We start from the raw sequence: 16,806 nt of genomic DNA, 5'->3' as shown, positions 1-16,806 counted from the left end.
AAGTCTGAAAATTAAGTTTTTTATTTGGGTACAGCAGCATAACGTTGTCAAGCTCTTGACAACCTAGAAAACTGATTCACTAACAGCACAGGACAAAAATTAGGACACAAGGAAAAGTTATCATCTCAAAGCAACGTCTAACATGCAACCCTCACTTCACATGCAGATGTATCCTCCATACCTTCTATCTTCACAAAACCCCTTCACCCGCGTACTATTTCCAAACAAGGATAGAACAGGTAAAAATTTCTACACTATTAAGAATTCAGGATTAATTTGTTAAACAGGGCCTTGACATTTGCCTGTGCTTTTCTTCTTGCCAGTCTTGTAAAGGAAAGAAACTGTTTGCTATTTAGAGGCAGTTTAAGCTCTGCACAAATACTGTTACGGTTTAGCAATTTTATCATAAAAGCACATGTAGAAAGAATACTCTAAATGAACTGTTTATCCTTCCAGAAGTTGCTCATTCATACTAGGCCATGTTAGTTAGTTTTTATAGTCAGAAATGTAACTGATTAAGTATCATACCCGACATTTCTATATCCAAGTGAAATCTTGTCTCCCTGTGAGGCTTTCTACTTTTTCCAGCCCCAACGCCCGCCACTGCTGAAATGTGTTCGGAAATCTTTGGAATCCTCTTCAGAAGCTGTAACTATTCTTTTTAAACATCCTTAGTGGCAGTAAATCTTCATCTCTTTGTGGGTGTATTTGATTTTTTGAAACAGCAACAAGTCATTTGGAGCCAAGTCTAGTGAACAAGGTAAGTAATCAAGATGGGTGAAAATTTTAATGGAAAATTTTAACTATAAAGCAGTATTTTATTTATTATGGCCTTTACGATCTCTAAATTGACTTCCAAAATATTGGGGAAATAACTCTCCATGTGAATAATTCTAAAAATATTCTTTGGCTATGGCTTCTGGCTTTTTTTCTTTGTGGTCAGACTTGACTTTAACAGCCAGCCCGGGGGGTGGGCGGCTCACCTTATCACTTAGTTCTCCTAGCTTAGATAAAAAGCGTCATTAAATACCTCAAGAAAAATGTTAACGCTCAGTAGTTGTCTCTAATTTGCTGTCATGTTGAAAGTTCTGGTTTGCTCACCCTTGCAATAGTACTTAAAACCGACTTAAAATAACCTTATGGTGCCATTTATGTGCAAATCAAGTTTTGACTTAGTTTCATGCTACAATTAAACATTTAATGTTACATTGTTGGGCCACACCCATTTTGCTTTTTCCATATATACAGAGAAAATTTCTATGATAGCTCCCAATGCAGGTAAGAATTATATTTTAATCTCCAACTTTATGTAATGGAAGAAAGAACAGGTCTGTCAGAAAATCAGTACAGCCATTTTACTATTAAAACTTTTCTCTTTTTAATAATTTATTTAAATAAGATGTATGAAGCAGTTTAGAAAAACAAGATTTGTATTTTATTTCCTTGTAAAAATCTTTACACATGCAGACGAACCAGTGTTAAGAAAGTATTCACCATCATTTAAACAAATAACCACTTAAATAGAACAGTGTCTGCAATTTCATCTGTATAAAAATAAGATACATTTTTACAGAATTCACGCTCCAGTTCTTATAGCAATAAACAATACACAAGTATAATAATTACAATTGAACCTGACCATGGTTTTCAATTAGATACTGCTAGGGCATTTTATGTGCAAAAAAGAAACAAACAAAAAAGAAACAAACATAGTTCTTTTCAAAAGAAAATGTCCTCAGTGTTTCTAGAGACCTAGAGAATTTTAAGAAATCAAATCCTAATCAGTTTGCTTTTAATTGTTTGTTTCAATTATGAGTCCATACATCACACTGTAGATAGCCAAAATCAAAAGTTGATGCAGGCTCAAAGGAAGAAATTCAGCGCCTGTGCCTGCCATGTCCTGAGCGACTGCCACCATGGTGCTTGCCTTTATGAGACCTCTCAAAGGAGCGAGATCTTTCACGCCTGTCCCTATGGTGTCCCCTTTCATGCCTGTGTTTCTTGACAGCGTCTGAGTGATCCCGAGACTTGCTCTGAGATCGAGAACGAGACTTTTTCCTTTTATGACCATGTCTATTTGAACTTTTTAAATCATCTCTGGTATGCTTGGCTTTAAGGTGAGGAGAACCATGATTATGATGTCTTCTTGGGCTTTCACTGTGACTGCGGGACCTGCTTCTTGATCTCGAGCTGTATGTTCCAGATCGACTCCGCCTATTATTATAACTTAGATAATAAAAATTTGAGGTTTAGATTCAGTTTCTACTGCGAACAGATTAGTTTTGGTGGTGCTCATCATAGCAGGTTCAAAACAAAACTATCAAATGGTGTCAGTAACAGGCCAGACTGAAGACTTTTATTGTATTTCCCCACCCCTCACTACTTCTCCTCCAGCCTGTTCACATATTAGACAAATCTTGAACAAATTTACTGTATGTCTATATTCCAAGGAGGGGAGTAATTAATTTTTAGTGCCCTAGATAGCTATTTATTGAATTATCTCCCACACGCTCAAAAGAACCACTGAAGAGCCACAAGTAGCCAGCCATCTAATTATAAAGCTAATTAGTGAAGATTCTTTGGCTATGATTGTCCTGATTATTGGTTATTAATTATTAAGTGGTCAGCCAGGCCCTACACTTCAAAAAACGTGGACAAAAACAGAATAGAATGCCATACATACACCACCACAAAACAAAAAAGCCACATGCCTACAGAGCGTATTTCCAAACTCATTTCTCACAATTTACCTCATATTAAGCTAAATCTAGCCTAACTTTGAGAACAGTCTATGTGCAATTTTTTTAAAAAAAGCCAGAACCTTTACTCCAAATAAGACTGCTTTCCCTAAGAGAGCATCTACTTACTGTCTTCTTGGAGTGTGTGATCTAGAACGTGATCGTGTTCTTGACCTTGATCGACTTGCACTTCTGCTATTTCTACTTCTCTTGCTGTCTTTTCTTACACTTAAAAAAAAAAAAACCCACACAATATTTTAGTTGCATACTAAGTATGTTAGAAATTAAACACATAAAAAGATTCCTCAGGCCATTTTTCTAACTCAAGTATACTCACCCATTATAAGGGCTTTTGGAAGCCTGTTGTCTATCCTCAGGTTCTTTTTTGACTGTCTTCACATTAACGGAGATCGGCGACTTCTCTTCAGCTTTTACTTCTCTTGGTGATGCTGTTAAAAAAAAACATAGTAAGGCATGTTAACTATTAGATTTTACAGAGGGCCAATTTTGTTTCTAAATGTGACTCCAAATACCATCCAAGTATCAGTCCTCAGTTGGCTGTCATGAGAGAAAACAGTAATAGTTTCTTAACATCTTTGTTTCTATGCAACTGTTAAGTGCTAAGGCTTTCTAATAACCATACATCTTCAGTACTCAAGTCATTTCAATCCTGAATTAATCTTACATGGTTTAGAGGCTGGAGAGAATCCACCAAGGGTTGAAAGGGCTGGAGTTCCATCGGGATTCAATCCCTTTGCTTTTAATTTGGCTTCTTGTAAGGCCACTTTTCTTTTCTCTACTTCTTTTTCCAGCAATTCATAGTTTGGCTGTTGAAGAAAGTGAAGTTAGTATTTCTCTTTTACAGAAGTTTAGATTCTTAGCACTGACAAAATATTAACACAAACACTAGGAAACAGAATTACCTTTTTTCTGGTATAAAGCCTGAGCGTTTCTATGCAGATTTCCTGGATATCCTCTTCGGTAGTACCAAAAAGAAGAAACCAATGGGGACGAGTTGGCAATGGAATCTAAACCATAAAAATAGAATAGTTTACATGAAATTGTCACTGTTTTTATTAGGAGAACTGATACTTCTTGTGATTTACCCTACAGGACTATAGAATACATATATCAGGCTATATATATAACCTACCTGAAGAGCTCTAGCTGCAAGGTAGATGCAAGCACATGCTATAGTCTCTGGTTGAAATCGAACAAATACATTGGTTCGAAGACTGTCATTCATATAATTCCTGAAAAATATTTCAACCATAAGCTTTGTATGTAAATAAACCAGTTCTTCTGAAGCTTACATAAAATTGGAGACTCAATCTACTTTATTCTTTTTTCTTCTCATATTTTTATCTTCAATATTCTAGCATATAACAATTCTTAACTCAAAAATCAGTAAGAGATAAGAATTTAACACTAGAATCATTCTTCATGTCTCATATATAAGCAAAGTCCTTTAAAATAATTCCTTATTATTCCAAATAGAACGTAAAGTTTTTTAAAAACATATTTCTATGAAAAGCAATGAAAGTCAGTTCTGACATGACCAGTTTCAGAAATAAACCACTCCAACAATACTTCAAGCCATTAATTACTGACCATCTCTCCTTTATCCACAATGAAAAGCAGTGTCAATCAAGTTCTTTCAAAAACTCAATACTGTGAGAGGGGTAAAAAAGGCATTTTCAATAAGCACTCACCAAATTATATTAAGAAAGCTAAGTAATCTACTTCAGAAAACCTGGGTTGGGAAGTGAAGAGCAAACACATACAACAGCCTTGTTTACATACCTTTTTGTGACTAAGTATAAATAAAAGCAAGTAACTACTTCAGTTAACAAATTACTGGACTTTTTTATTAGTGAACCCTCCCCACAAAATTCCTAAAGTATTGAAGAAATTTTACAAATAGTTCAAAAGGTTAACTAAAAGACTATTTCTTAAAATTCCTTACCCATGAAAACTGCTAAAAATCTGTTTTATAGAACATATATTAAAAAATGTCATGCATTTTATAAAAGTAATGAGACTTTTCTAGTATTAATATTTATTGAGCCCAAAAAGCATGGCAGTCATAAGTCCAGAACATAAGAATTACATCACTTAAGTACTGCACATCATCAACAGTCTTAAGACAGTAGTTGTGGCTGAACCACGAACTCCTTGTTTTGACTTTAAGTCAGCACTGCAAATCACACAAAGTAAGTTCTAAAGTGCTATGTTAATATTAACATCTCTTAAAAATGAAGTACTTCTTTCTTCTAATACTATTGCCTCCAATAGCCCAGCAGCTATGAATTCAAGTATGGTAATGGTGCCCACTTTAAGCTGCTGTCTCCTTTGGTAGAATTCATGCTATACATACCAAAAAAAAAAAAAGAAATCTAGTCAAACTCCTAACAAAAATCATTTAATTCATAATGGCTGGACAACAAATCTATCAAAAATGAACTATTCATTTTGATAGTTACAGGTATACATTAAATACATAGGCATGTTGAAGAGTTACTTCTAGAAGCAAATATACAAATCCTTTTGACACCCCGACAGAACTAGAAGATGCTGCCAGATGGATATGGACCACTTCAGTGAATCTCGGATGAGAGCTTGCACTGGATTGGCTGGAGAGCAGGGCAGCCAATCAGGCCATCCTGAGGTCATGGGCTGAAGTGCAGAGGGCAGAGTTCTATGACTTACCATCATGGACTACCCTTTAATTAAAGAGTAGAAAAAAGAACAAAGTTAAACTGAGTTCTCCGTTAAAAGTAATTAGTCAAGCCAAGAAAACAGGAAGCAGAAATAAGCATTATTTACCTTTTCATTAAAAAACAAAAAAACAAAAAGCACCAAAACAAACTCATCTCATTATTTTGGAAAGGGAAAATGAAACTTACTTTATTTCTGCTTCTGTTTTCCTGGCTAGGAAAGAAATGTAAAAAAGCAACTTACCAGGCAGTTTGAACCAGGGTTTGATTACGTTCACATTCTAAGACTTGTAAATACATAACAATGATCTGAAGGACAAGGGAAAAAAACTCAGTTTAGCATACTGGTGGTTCTTTCAGAGTACAGAGTTCAATGAACATAAGTAACTGAAAATGTTAGGTGCAAGTTTTAATTCTTCTATAAACTGTATAAATAATACAGACCAACTAAAATGTACCCGAGAGTCAATGTAAGTTATTATGCTACTAGAGTTCATATGGAGACGTAATGTTCCAAAATCGTGCAGGAAAAAAAATGGAAGTTAACTCAGTTAAGAACAGTATCTAAGTTTCATGTGACAGGAACTGATTATTTCGTTTAATTTCCCAAGGTACAAAAACCCTAGAAGGGCTTCCCTGGTGGCTCAGTGGTTGAGAGTCCGCCTGCCGATGCAGGGGACACGAGTTCGTGCCCTGGTCCGGGAAGATCCCACACGCCGCGGAGCGGCTGGGCCCGTGAGGCATGGCCGCTGAGCCTGCGCTCCGCAACAGGAGAGGCCACAACAGTGAGAAGCCCGTGTACCGCAAAAAAAAAAAAAAAAAAACAAACCTAGAGACTGCTATATTTTTAAAGTTACACAATGGGTATGATACATACGTATGTACAACTCAGAGTGGGTAAGTAATCAAACACTAATATTTCTACAGTGAAGCTTATCACACTAAAGTGTGATAAATTAAACTCATATAAATGAGTTTACCTCAGTTCTGATCTTTCTGGACCTGTATTATCACTCGCATTTTACAATTTTAGAGATGTGGAATCTGAGAAACATATCTGCCTAGGTCACACAGCTAATAGCAGAAACAAGTTTCTATGTGCAGATGGTCCTGCCCCCAAAGCACCTGTTCTCTTAACCATTGTGCTACAGCTTATGTTGAGCATATGGAAGCCAAGAGACACTGGAGAAACCTAAGAACATTCAATAATGCTAAAAGTGAGCAGCCACACTCAGCATTTCACCATGCAACAGGGTAGCATACTGTCAGATACTTCTGCAGATACACATATTATTTATTCCTTGGCTAATATCTAAAAATCTCCATTTTCTAGGTATGGAAACTGGGTTACCTCAGAAGCAAAAAGAACAAAATAAAGAGTGAAGATTTGAACCCAAGTCTTTTCAACTCCCATTTTACTGATAAATATCAATATCCAAAAAGTTGCTTTTTACAACCAACTCTCAAATATAAATTCATGTAAAATAAAATTTTAAGAAAATCCCTAATACTTACGAATGTTATTTCTGTATTCTACAACTCACCTTATGGGGATGCTTGACATGAACACAAAATCCCAACTCCTTTAGCACCCTCCTCTCTGCCTTGATAACTTGATTTTTGGTGTTAATGTAGTTCTGATCAAGGATCAGGGGGCTTGGAGTCCTATAGTTTGTAAGAAATAAAATCAAAACTGTTTTGCACATCCAAAAAATTTTATTTGTGGCATCTCCATTTTCCCTTCCAACCAACTATTGGCAACAGAAACCAGCTTTTTAAACTCCTGCAAACAAGTTAAAAGCATTAATCTTGTGCTGTCCAAGTTATACTAATTAAATATATACTTTCTAGACTCAGTTCCTAGTTTACTAACAAAACCCTGCAATGAAAAAAATTCACTCTAATGCTCTTAGATACATCCTTGTTGATTTTTTTCATCCAGATATTTTAGGTATATATATTAGGTGACAGACAGCCTGATTTATTTCCACAAACCTTGTTAGTCTCCATAGACTCCAGGAACAAAACTAATGTGCTCTTGAAAATATGTATTATAAAGACCTCATAAAATTATAGTGATTTTACTCATTTTATAAAATATCAACTCTTGGCTAGTTTAACGCCAAAATTAAAATTAGGGGATAAAACAGTGGGTAGCTAATTCAGATTCCCCTAAATGGGCAATTTGTTTAAATAAACTGATCTAAGAATCTCTGTTAAAGAAAATAATCTGAAAACTATAGATTCAGCTCAATTACCAAAGAAATGTTTAAAAAATCAAATTTAAAATTCGAAGTGATCAATAAAACCAGGCCAAAATTTGGTCAGAGTTGTCATTAGGTACTAACTTTAGTATGCAATGGCAAAAGAGATGGGAAGACCAACCATAATGAAGAAACTAGAAGAGTACTCAAGGTCTCTGTGCCAGACTAAATTATGATAGCTTCAAAAGTTATGATGCAGAAGGCGACATATATCAGTGGTTCAATGCTTTGGGGAAAAAAAGCTTTCAATTAAAACATCTTTAAGTCTTAAAATTGAAAACTAGTTTCTTAATGAGAAGTCAGTCAGGACTTAGACTTTCACTTTAAAGCCTATAAAATGTCCCAATGTCCTTCATTTGAGACATTCTTAGATCCAACCAACAACAAATACGTTTTTATTAAGACCCTGATAAGGTATGTATCTGGGTAGAACAATTAAATACTTTTCCCCATACTCAATTCATTTTCAGCCAAAAGATTCAAGAGTTTTTGCTCTGGGCAGAACACAACATTTTAAAAAGACAGTCATTCTGAACATTGCCCCCACTTTATAACTCATTTTACCATGCACACCAAATCCAGAAAAATTTAAGCCCACGTTAGCCAAAAACCTAGATATCCATTCGAAGATCAGAAAACAATCAGAAATAAGCTACATTACCCTGTAGTGATATGCTACCAGAGTAAAAACAATCAGCTACCATATTTATTTTCCATTCCTTCTCCTATTTCAAATTATAAAACTGGAATGTTTAAACTATTTTAAATTATTCTCTACTATACGATTTCTATCAAGTTGGATATAAGACAAAAGTTGGCAAAGCTGACAAGATGGAAAACAGCAATGTTAACAACATTTAAAATGGCCTTCACTCAATTCAGTTCTTCTTACAGCTTTGAAAGGTGTGAGAAATGCGGCCACCAATTGGGGAGGGAGCTGATTTCTAACATTAAAAACACAATAATTAACCCATTTTTATCAGGACAAATAGGCTACAAGTTCATTGTTCTTTGGAAAAAAATCAAATTTAACTCAAATGATAACAATTAATGTATATATGAAAACATATTCCAAAGATCTTAAGGTTTATGATTTTTCAGATATTAAAACAGAAAATTTGGGAAAAAAGTCCAATGGACTAGTTATCTGATGGACCCTTCAACAGGCATTCATTAGGAGACAGAATACCTCTGGTGTTATAGTTGCGCATCACCTTAACCCTTAACGTACAACTCAAACAGTAAACTGCACCATTAGAATCCTTATAAAATTATTATAATAAAAGCAGTTTTGTCTCATTTTTTCCCACTTATGTTGAACAAATTCATTATACCTCTTACTCAACTTGCTTTAAGAGTTGATTTCAAATTCTGTTAAAATTCATTTTCTTGCCATCAACCAACTAAACATTTGAATTATGGCTATTAGTCCCAAATCAGGTTTAATCATTAATTCTGCTTACGTGAATTACTTCCCATCCACTCTGCCACAATCTTTACTTTCCCATTTTTTTGTGTCAAAATCCCAACATTAAACCAATTAAGCAAACCAAACTACTATCTACTATAATTCCACTAAGTACGCAGCTTATTGCTTAGGCCTACTGCTACCTGTAGTCTTCAAAGTTAACTTTGTAGGTGTATAATCTGATACCTTCTTTTTGTTCAGAACTGGTTTTACCTCACAAATCAAAGGCTCGATGAATATATAATTTACACTACTTACAAAGACTATTTTGTATCAGAAGTAGAAAAATGTATCCCCATATAACAGCAGTAAGAAAAGATTCAGACTGCCTAAGCAAATGGTTTCTTTAAAGTATCAACTAGTACCTTACGTGGTAACAAGTACATCAAATTGAATTAAGGCTTACTAGAATTTCTTCCTCCCCAATTAGGTAAACTTTCCTTTCCAATAAAAGTTTGAAGAGGTAACATTTTAAATCTTTTTAAAAGAAACCATCTGTTCAGAAAACAATTTTCATGATCAAAAAATACCCAAACCTAACTCTACCTACCTCCTCCTCTTTTAACTTGGTCAGATTTTTCAGATTAATTTATATGAAAAGAACAACTTTCAAATTTTAGTCTTAGTATGAAATTCTGAGTTCTGGTCATTTGACGTTTATTATCTGGTCTCTCAGAATAGCTATTTTTCCTTCAGCATGATCTTGAAATACAACCACAACAACAAATTTAGGAGCAGATCCAAACATGGTTTGTCTCACTCACGTGGTACAAAGGACCAAGAAAATGAAGAACAAGTTCTTTAAGAGACTGTACTTAAATGAGATCAGTTTACAAGAAGGCAGACTGCTACTCAACCTACAGAAATTTGTTAATTCCTACCTCAAAAGAACGTTCTTTCTTTGGCAGTGTTTAAACAGTTTTCGAGCCACCAAAATAAAATACAGAGGAAGACTGGACTAAATGACAAGATCTCTTCCTTTCTAACGCTAATCTATTATCTATATGCATATTGAAAATACCACACCATATTCACCAATGAGTGGGTTGCACCAGGCTTCGAATATTTGTCTTCTTTTAGAGAAGCCTTATAGTATGAAGGTAGGTGCCTTAAAACTACATAAAACTCTTAATTTGCTGGGAGTATGCTACATCTCAAAAGCAAATTATAATTGGAAACTATTGAAACAAAAAAGCAATCTTACTTTTTTAAATTCAGCCATTATTCCGAGCTTAAAAAACCATTCTCAAACTACAAAAAACTAAAGAGAGAAAAAAAAAAATCCAGGATGGGGCTTGGGCATTAGTTCTTTCTAAAAGCTCCTCTGGTGATTCTAATATGTAGTCAGGACTTAAATCCAGTGACCTAAAGTCTACAAATACAATGCCTCTTTTTTTTTTTATTACCAAGGTCACACTTCAATTTAAAGCTATTCATAAACTAAATTAAAATAAATAGCACCAATAAGACAAACGATACATACTTTACCTAACTAAACTGTGATATTGATAGTACTTTCTAATAACATTAACCTATGCAAAAAATTACTAAACTATCATTCTAATAACTTGGACAGCAAAGACAAACGCTTATAACAAGAAACAGGAGTTTTTCTAAATGGTTCACCAGTGGCCAACCTGTTAGTCCCCGATTCCAGTGACCTATTCTCAGAGCACTGGCTTCTCCTTGGGGATTTTCGATACTTCACTCACTGTTGCCATGACGACAGCTTCATCGCTATGTACCACTCCACATCACCCAGGCTTTGGTAAATGTAGCTGGTCGCTGTATAGTCGGTTGCAAGGGAAAAAAGAGTTGAAGTTAATAACATATACAAGCTACCTGTCTGAGTAAACTTGTAATATGCATAGAACACTTTTACATCCTGCCTTAAAAAAAAGACTTCCATGCAATTAACAACTCCTTTTAAATTTCATGCTATAATCAGACTTCTAAGATTGAGACACAATCAATTTCTCTGCGATAATGACCGAAAGAAAAGGGGGAAAAAAAAAAACCACAGTTACATCAGACACGACAGTCAAATCAGGTGAGATGTTTTAAATTCCAAGGTTTTTATAGTTAAGAGGACCTACTCTGAAATCAAGGAAGACTACTCAAAGAAAAATTTCAAAGTAGATAATACTAAATGATAATAGTGAGCTCAATGGTCCAAAGAATACTAACAAAACTATTTCCTTTAAGCAAACAGAATCCTTTGACGAAAGATACAAAACCTTTTTATTAGTGTCATTTTGTTTAAACACCCTGAAGAATCACCTAAATCTAAGTTTTAGCTCAGAACATGCTAAATACCAATTTGAAAACTTCCCAATTTTCAGGGATTCCTCACTAAGAAGCTAAAAGATATTTTAAAATGAAAACTAAAAAAAGTAGTCTATCCCTGGAAATGGTTACGGTTAATGAGAAAAGATGGCAGAATAAAGAATGTAGAAAACTGAAAAATGCCGTGAAAACTATCTGGGTAGCAATGTTTCAGATTTTAAGGTTACTACTTGCTTGTCTCTGAATAATTCCATTACTGCCAACTTACAGACTCAGCAAAAGACCACTCACGTAAGACACTAATTGGGTACTAACCGGTTACCCAACCCCAAAACGACTTAAAATCCTTTTATAACTAACTTCCTTTCAAACTCAATACAAGTTTATTTAACATCACAACAATTCCTTAAAAAGCGAACACAAGAACTAATCTACACCAAGTATATTCTTTTGTAGCATGTACTAGAGATCATCTATAGACAAAAGCACTACAACTAAAACTTTTTGGTACTGCCTCGCACGAACACATGAAGTGTTAGCAGGTATCCACGACACCTAAAAGACAACACTATTTTGGTCTCTATTTTCTTACAAGATCAGATAAATGGGCCTTATCTAAATGCAACCCACTCACTGAGACTGTCACCTGACCAAAACAAAATACCTGTTTAATCCCTTTGACTCCAAACTTTATCATCCTGCAGTCCTTTCAGATCCGGTATTATAGGATATATCGTAGTTCAATGTTGAGAAGTATTCTAACAAAAGCCAACCTCAATTGGTAAGGAATTAACTGGGACTTCCCATGGAAAAACAATCTACACAAAATTTTGCCACAGTATTAACTTGAACTGCAGTGTTTACACTTCCAGCCTTCAGTCTTCCAGAGAAGGGAGGGGAAAAATAACTTACAGAATACACTCACACTTGAGTCAAACGTATTCCCTTTCTTGTTTAATCTTAAACCACAGGACTGGCTTCACAGCACTGTTAGGATTGTCCATAAACGCAACTGCCTCTACAAACTTTAGATAACTGGTTAATTGTGATTTTTCAAATTAAGTATCAGCGTGCTCCTATGTGAATTTTAACACCTAAATGAAAGTCAGTTTTCCCTTGCATCGGTTTTAACTTGAGAGGAAAGAATGTTTTGATCTGATGATTGGTGCACAGCACAGTAGTATCAAGAGATCTGTGTTCAATAATGCCAATCTTACCTTTTTCCTCTTAACTGGCGTAGATGGTGAAATACATTAATCACATCTCTTATTCTTCTAGGTGCTTCTTCGATTTTTGATGCAAGATTAATACATGCCATGGCAACAATCTGAAAGAACCACAATCCAATAAAAAGTTGTGAGATTATGGCACTACAGAGTACTGCTAGAAAAAAGTGCCCCTCTCAAAGTCTAAGGAACTTATCCTGTTGAAAACACTTTACGACACAGCTGAGAACTTTAAGACCTTTGGTGAAATGAAATCGCAGTTGACATTTCTAGGCCATAGGCTTACCAGCTATGCTAGCGTTAATGCTTTCTTTTTATTGCTTAATTCCCCTTAATTGTGAATCCAGAGCCAAGCTCAATCTCACAGGAATTTTGCATTTGGTTGAAAATTCTAATCCTTGATAACAGGGCACCTGGGCTCAGGATCCATCTTCTGGTTCTAAAACACTTTCCTCAAGTCCCTACTTCCCGGTGGGTGAGAGCTAGGTACAAAGGCCTGAAACTAACCACTCCCTTTCTGGAAAAACTGGCTGCTGACACCACCTCCGCCCTCTTTCCCATTTCCGGATGGAAAAAAATTCCTCTTCACCCGCCGCCCCCGCTCTGCTTACCTCGAAACTGTGCTTGACGAAAGATTTGGAATAGAAAAAACGATGAAACAACACCTGCCCCGTTGCCATCGCCACCTGCAGACAAGAAAGAAGAACGGAAGCGCAGGGGTCAGGCGGGCCCGCACCAGGCGCCGCCGCCATTTTGTGCCGCCGCCGCTCGCTTCGCTTCCCTCCCCCTCCCCCTCCCCGCCGCGAACAGCTCCAGTCCCCGTCTTCTCGTCGCCCAGCGCCCTCCCGCTCTCGACACGCCCGGGCTCCGGCTGGGACCCGCGGCTAGAGAGCCCCAAGGGGACACCCCCAACCCGGCCGGGACCTGGCGGTACCGGGACGCAGCGGAGAGGGAGGCGCAGCAGGTCGGCCCGGGGCCGGAGCACTGACCTGCGGCAGTCGAAGGAGAATGCCGGCGGCCTGGATGAGCTCGCAGCCCAGGATGCGCAAGTCCGTCTCGCTGGGCAGGTCGAGCCCGTCCTGCATGGACGGGGTGGGCGAGAGCCGCTCCTCCGGAATCAGCGAGTGGTCGATGGTGAGCGAAACTTCCGAGTACAGGCGGTCGCCGATTAGGATCCCTCCCGTCGTGGTCGTCGTCGTGGTGGTCGTGCCGGAGCTGGAGCCGCCCGCGCTCGGGGCGGCCGACGAGGCGGCGGCGGCGGCAGCGGTCGCGGTGGGGTGAGGCCCGGACGCCATGGTCTCAGCGAGCTGCACGCACGCCCGACGCAGCCGGAACCCGGAGAGAGACTAACCAGCGTCCTCGGCGCGACGGATATTCCCGTGACCGCCGGGTTCTGGGCCGCTTCACGCAGCGTGCGCTTCCGCCCTGACGTCACCACGCCCCTCCGGCGTGCGCCAACTAGTCCCTTCAGGCCTCGACTCCGCCCGCGGCGCATCAATCCTGCGCTGGCCCGGAAGCGGCGGGACGCTCGGCTGTCCTGGGTTCCCCCTCCGCTGGGCCTCCAGAGTGGTCGAGGAGGTGATCTATTTCCTAAAACAAGCCCAAGCCGCCTCGTTTGTAATATTTTAAACCACAAGTATAATAAGGGAGGCTAACAAAATAGCTTTACAAGATACCTTATCCCCAAGTTCGGGTCTGCAAAATTTACTGTAACCCCTGCGCGTTGACAACTTGTCTATAACGTGCGTCCCTGTGCTCCCGTCTCTCTTCCTCTCCTAACTTTTCGCATTTAGGTGGCGCAGTTTCGGCGAGCACAAAGCGTCGACCTTCGCCCACATTGGCGGGTGGAAGTGGCTACTCCGATGTCGTGTACGGACGAACTTGTAATTTAAAGTGACCCGCAAGGAAGCTGGAGAAAGGTGCTTTACAGTATTTTTAGAAAACAGGAATGTGAACTACTTCGGCTCAAAAAAACCCAAAAAACAAAAACCTCTACGATGAGCGTGTGGTTCACAGGGGTTTAGAAGTAAGGCGAAGGCTTCGTATTGACTGGGAGGGCAGCTGCTTTAGCAGTTTCGCTTGCGAAACTCAGGCCTGAGCCAGTGACAACGTCACAGCTTTCGCTAATCTGGAAAATCCCTAGTTTCCAAAAATAGTCTTAGGGCGAGACTTTACAGAGGTAATTTGATGATGCCTGGGGTCTCTGTATTCCTGCGTGGTTACTCCAATTAGGTAGTATGGGAGAAATAAAATCTCCATTGTATACATATTTTTCCCTCTGTGATATTAAAAGTTCTCCAAATTTCCTCAAAATTGAAGTAAAAACAATGATACTGATCCAGACTACTAGAAGCTAGAGAGGGAGAAAAAGGAGTAGATCTTGATTTACTCCAGCCATTTTTTTGTCCTTTGACTGAACTTCGGAGACGTCCAGGGATGAGAAGTCTCATTGCCTTTCTATTACATAGCTCAGTTTTAAGACTTAGTTTAATTATAGAAAATTGAAGCCTGGATCTATAGAACAAAGGGAGCTTGAATACATTGAAATATTTGTCAGTGATGTCACTAAAGCAAAACATATTCAAGGGACTTCCCTGGTGGTCCACTGGTTAAGAATCTGCCTTCCAATGCAGGGGACGCGGGTGAGGAACTAAGATCCCACGTGCTGCAGGGCAACTAAGCCCGTGCGCACTAGAGCCCAAGCGGTAACTACGGAGCCTGTGAGCCTTCACGCTCTGGAGCCTGTGCGCCACAGTTAGAGAGAAGCCTGCGCGCCACAACGAAAGATCCCGCATGCCACAACAAAGATCCCGTGTGCCACAGCTAAGACCCGATGCAGCCAAAAAAAAAAAAAAAATTCAAAAACCTCATTTTTAAAAAAGCATTAAATCAACCTTACATCAGTATTTCTGAACTCTGGCTGCACATAAGGATCTTCAGAGGAGCTTTTATTTATTTTTGGTTGAGCCACGGTGGCTTGTGGGATCTTAGTTCCCTGACCAGGGGTTGAACAGAGTCCTAACCACTGGACTGCCAGGGAATTCCCCAGAGGAGCTTTTTAAAATATACTGATGCCTGAGTCTTACTTGTAGGGGTTGATTTTATTGATTTGGGGTGGGCCCAGCCAGTGGTTGAATTTCGCCCATCCTCCAGATATTGGAATGTTCAGCCAGGATTGAGAAACATTGCTCCAATAGAGATACGGGACCTCTCTGCATGTCATGTTCACCTTTCTGACTAGGCTGCTTCCAGGGAAACTTCCTTCTCCAGTATTCAGCAGGGATTTAAAATGCTTTAACAAACTTTGAAATCTTTAAAAATTGATGATATGCTATTTTCATGGTTCTGATCATCTAGTATGGTTGTGTAAGATAGTATCAGTGGGTAAAGCTTCAATTATTTCAAAATAAAAAGGGGAAAAAAAACCCTAATTGGTGATATGCTTCATTGAAACATTGAGCTTCAGTGAAATCACCACCTATATTTGTAATGACTTAAGAGTAATATAATTTATTTTTAATTTCTTAATGGAACATTTTTCTAATATTTAGAGGGTCTCCCACCATGCCTCTCCAGTAGGCTGATTTGGTGATATCTTGATATATTTTATAATTATTTTTTAATCTCTAGGTCTATGATTAATCTAAAAAAGTTCACAAGCATAGGAGTGAGAAGTTCTGGGACAAGGAAGGGTTACTTGCTCTACTCCCGATATCTTTTCCCAGCGGACCTCCCTGTTCCCCACACCTCCTGTGTCTGGCAGTCATTTCCAGGAGTGCAGAACCACCCAAACTATTCCACAGCTTTGTGCCCATTTCCCATTCCCTTCTGACTGTACCCCAAATTATATCCAATAGACACGACTATTTTCACTGTTCCTCCCTTCAGGCTCAACAATGGTGGTAGAGAAAGTGGACCGATGTTTTAAATGCTTAGCATTAACTCATTAAACTGTGATGTTGTTGATACTTATAATTTAAACTTAAAAAAAAAAAGTTCATGACTAATCCAGAAGATGGAAAGTAATGGGTCTAGTGGCTCTGCTCCACAAGGCTGTCTAAGGCCCAGAGTTGAAAAAAACTTTTGACTATCCTTTTAAGAGTCAAA

At 38.3% G+C, this 16,806-nt stretch overlaps 1 protein-coding gene across 3 annotated transcripts; it reads right to left on the bottom strand.

The window, feature by feature from the left end:
- Nucleotides 1–993: 993 nt before the first annotated feature.
- Nucleotides 994–14,045, bottom strand: CCNL1 (cyclin L1). Of its 3 annotated transcripts, XM_082839024.1 has the most exons (12): nt 13,689–14,045; nt 13,311–13,385; nt 12,691–12,800; nt 7,000–7,120; nt 5,700–5,764; nt 3,892–3,991; nt 3,662–3,766; nt 3,424–3,565; nt 3,076–3,187; nt 2,868–2,966; nt 1,247–2,226; nt 994–1,102 (listed from the first exon to the last, which is right to left on the bottom strand). In XM_082839024.1, the coding sequence occupies exons 1-11, from the start codon at nt 13,992–13,994 to the stop codon at nt 1,878–1,880; spliced, it is 1,584 nt and encodes a 527-aa protein (XP_082695150.1). In that variant the 5' UTR covers nt 13,995–14,045; the 3' UTR covers nt 994–1,102; nt 1,247–1,877. The 3 variants fall into 3 exon arrangements, with proteins under 3 accessions (XP_082695150.1, XP_082695152.1, XP_082695151.1); XM_082839026.1 differs by lacking the exons at nt 13,311–13,385; nt 13,689–14,045 and adding an exon at nt 10,900–10,972; XM_082839025.1 differs by lacking the exons at nt 12,691–12,800; nt 13,311–13,385; nt 13,689–14,045 and adding an exon at nt 10,900–12,685.
- Between the last annotated feature and the right edge of the window lie 2,761 nt (nt 14,046–16,806).

This window comes from Leucopleurus acutus (genome assembly GCF_964270905.1).
Source record: "Leucopleurus acutus genome assembly, chromosome: 5".
In the NCBI taxonomy this organism is placed as follows: Eukaryota; Metazoa; Chordata; class Mammalia; order Artiodactyla; family Delphinidae; genus Leucopleurus; species Leucopleurus acutus.
The sequence above is the reverse complement of the archived record's forward strand: the minus strand, read 5'-3'. Positions and strand labels throughout refer to the sequence as shown.